This window comes from Orussus abietinus, unplaced genomic scaffold (assembly GCF_000612105.2).
Source record: "Orussus abietinus isolate OABI.00-Male unplaced genomic scaffold, Oabi_2.0 scaffold1435, whole genome shotgun sequence".
NCBI lineage: Eukaryota > Metazoa > Arthropoda > Insecta > Hymenoptera > Orussidae > Orussus > Orussus abietinus.
The window spans coordinates 1-1,262 of NW_019395967.1; the positions used below are offsets into that span (position 1 = coordinate 1).

At 46.0% G+C, this 1,262-nt stretch overlaps 1 protein-coding gene across 1 annotated transcript; it reads left to right on the plus strand.

Annotated features, from left to right (window-relative positions):
* Nucleotides 1–66: 66 nt before the first annotated feature.
* On the plus strand, nt 67–468 carry LOC105703336 (TATA-box-binding protein; the record flags this gene model as incomplete). The annotated part of the gene is made up of 1 exon (XM_012431659.2): nt 67–468. A coding segment is annotated over one exon (402 nt), but the record flags the coding sequence as incomplete, so codon positions are not given.
* Between the last annotated feature and the right edge of the window lie 794 nt (nt 469–1,262).

Here is a 1,262-nt window from a genome sequence, read left to right on the forward strand (position 1 = left end):
TATTATTATTCCGAGTTTATCAATAACGCAAAACGGTGTCCTGAATCGAAGCTTTATTTGTTGCAGCAACTGTTCCGCAGTCAGCCACAAGGGGCGACGCCACAGCAGCTCCAGCTGCTGCAACAGCAGCAACAACAACAGCAACAACAGTACTTGGCCGCGTCGCAGGTGCAACAACAGCAGCAGCAACAGCAGCAGCAGAACTTCCCGGCTGCGCCGTACACCGTTATCAGCGGCCAGGAGCCTTACGTGGGGGCATTGATAGCAGGTGCCCCTCCCGTTGTGCCGCAATACTATGGGGTCGGGCCATGGGTCTATTCCGCAGGACTCCTGCCGCAAGCGCCTCCTCAGGCTGCCGCGCCCCCGCCACCCAGGAGGCCGCTGACGCCGTCCTCGGCCGCAGCCGCAGCTGCAGCGGCCCAGGACACGGCCAACAACATCGCCCAGACGGTAACGAACCCCAAATAGTTAAACAACGAGTCGAACATTAGTGCCCGTGAACGTAAAAGTGGTATAATGCCTGATCCCACCAACCGCGGTTAAAAAGATAATCCCCGGTTAGGAGTTACACGTTTCATCGCATTTTAACGGCTGGTTAATTTTTATTAACAGCCAAATTAGATCGTTTAGCATCGGTTAATCGAACTTCAATCGAAAAACTGCATATACAGGAGGAGAAATACGGATTATATTGAGAATGTATTACAGGAAACATTTTTGGTGTGTGAGTGCGTGCGCGCGCGTGTTCGTGTGCGTGTGTACATATACATATATACATACATATATGCATATATGCATACGTATATATTCATATTCATATTCATATTCATACTCATACTCATACTCATACTCATACTCATACTCATACTCATACTCATACTCATACTCATACTCATACTCATACTCATACTCATACCTATACCTATACCTATGCCCATGCCCATGCCCATGCCCATGCCCATGCCCATGCCCATGCCCATGCCCATGCTCATGCTCATGCTCATGCCCATGCCCATGCTCATGCTCATGCTCATGCTCATGCTCATATTCATATTCATATTCATATTCATACATCATTCACAGTCATACATATACATATGTATATGTATATATGTATGTATATATACCTCCAACCTCGATTATATATCTCAGCGCCTTTCATATCATCTTAAAAGAAATAAAAAAAAGTGTCTTATTCGACTTGTTTGATTTGAGGCGGGTTTCACCATACATATACATATATGGATATGTATATCAGAACG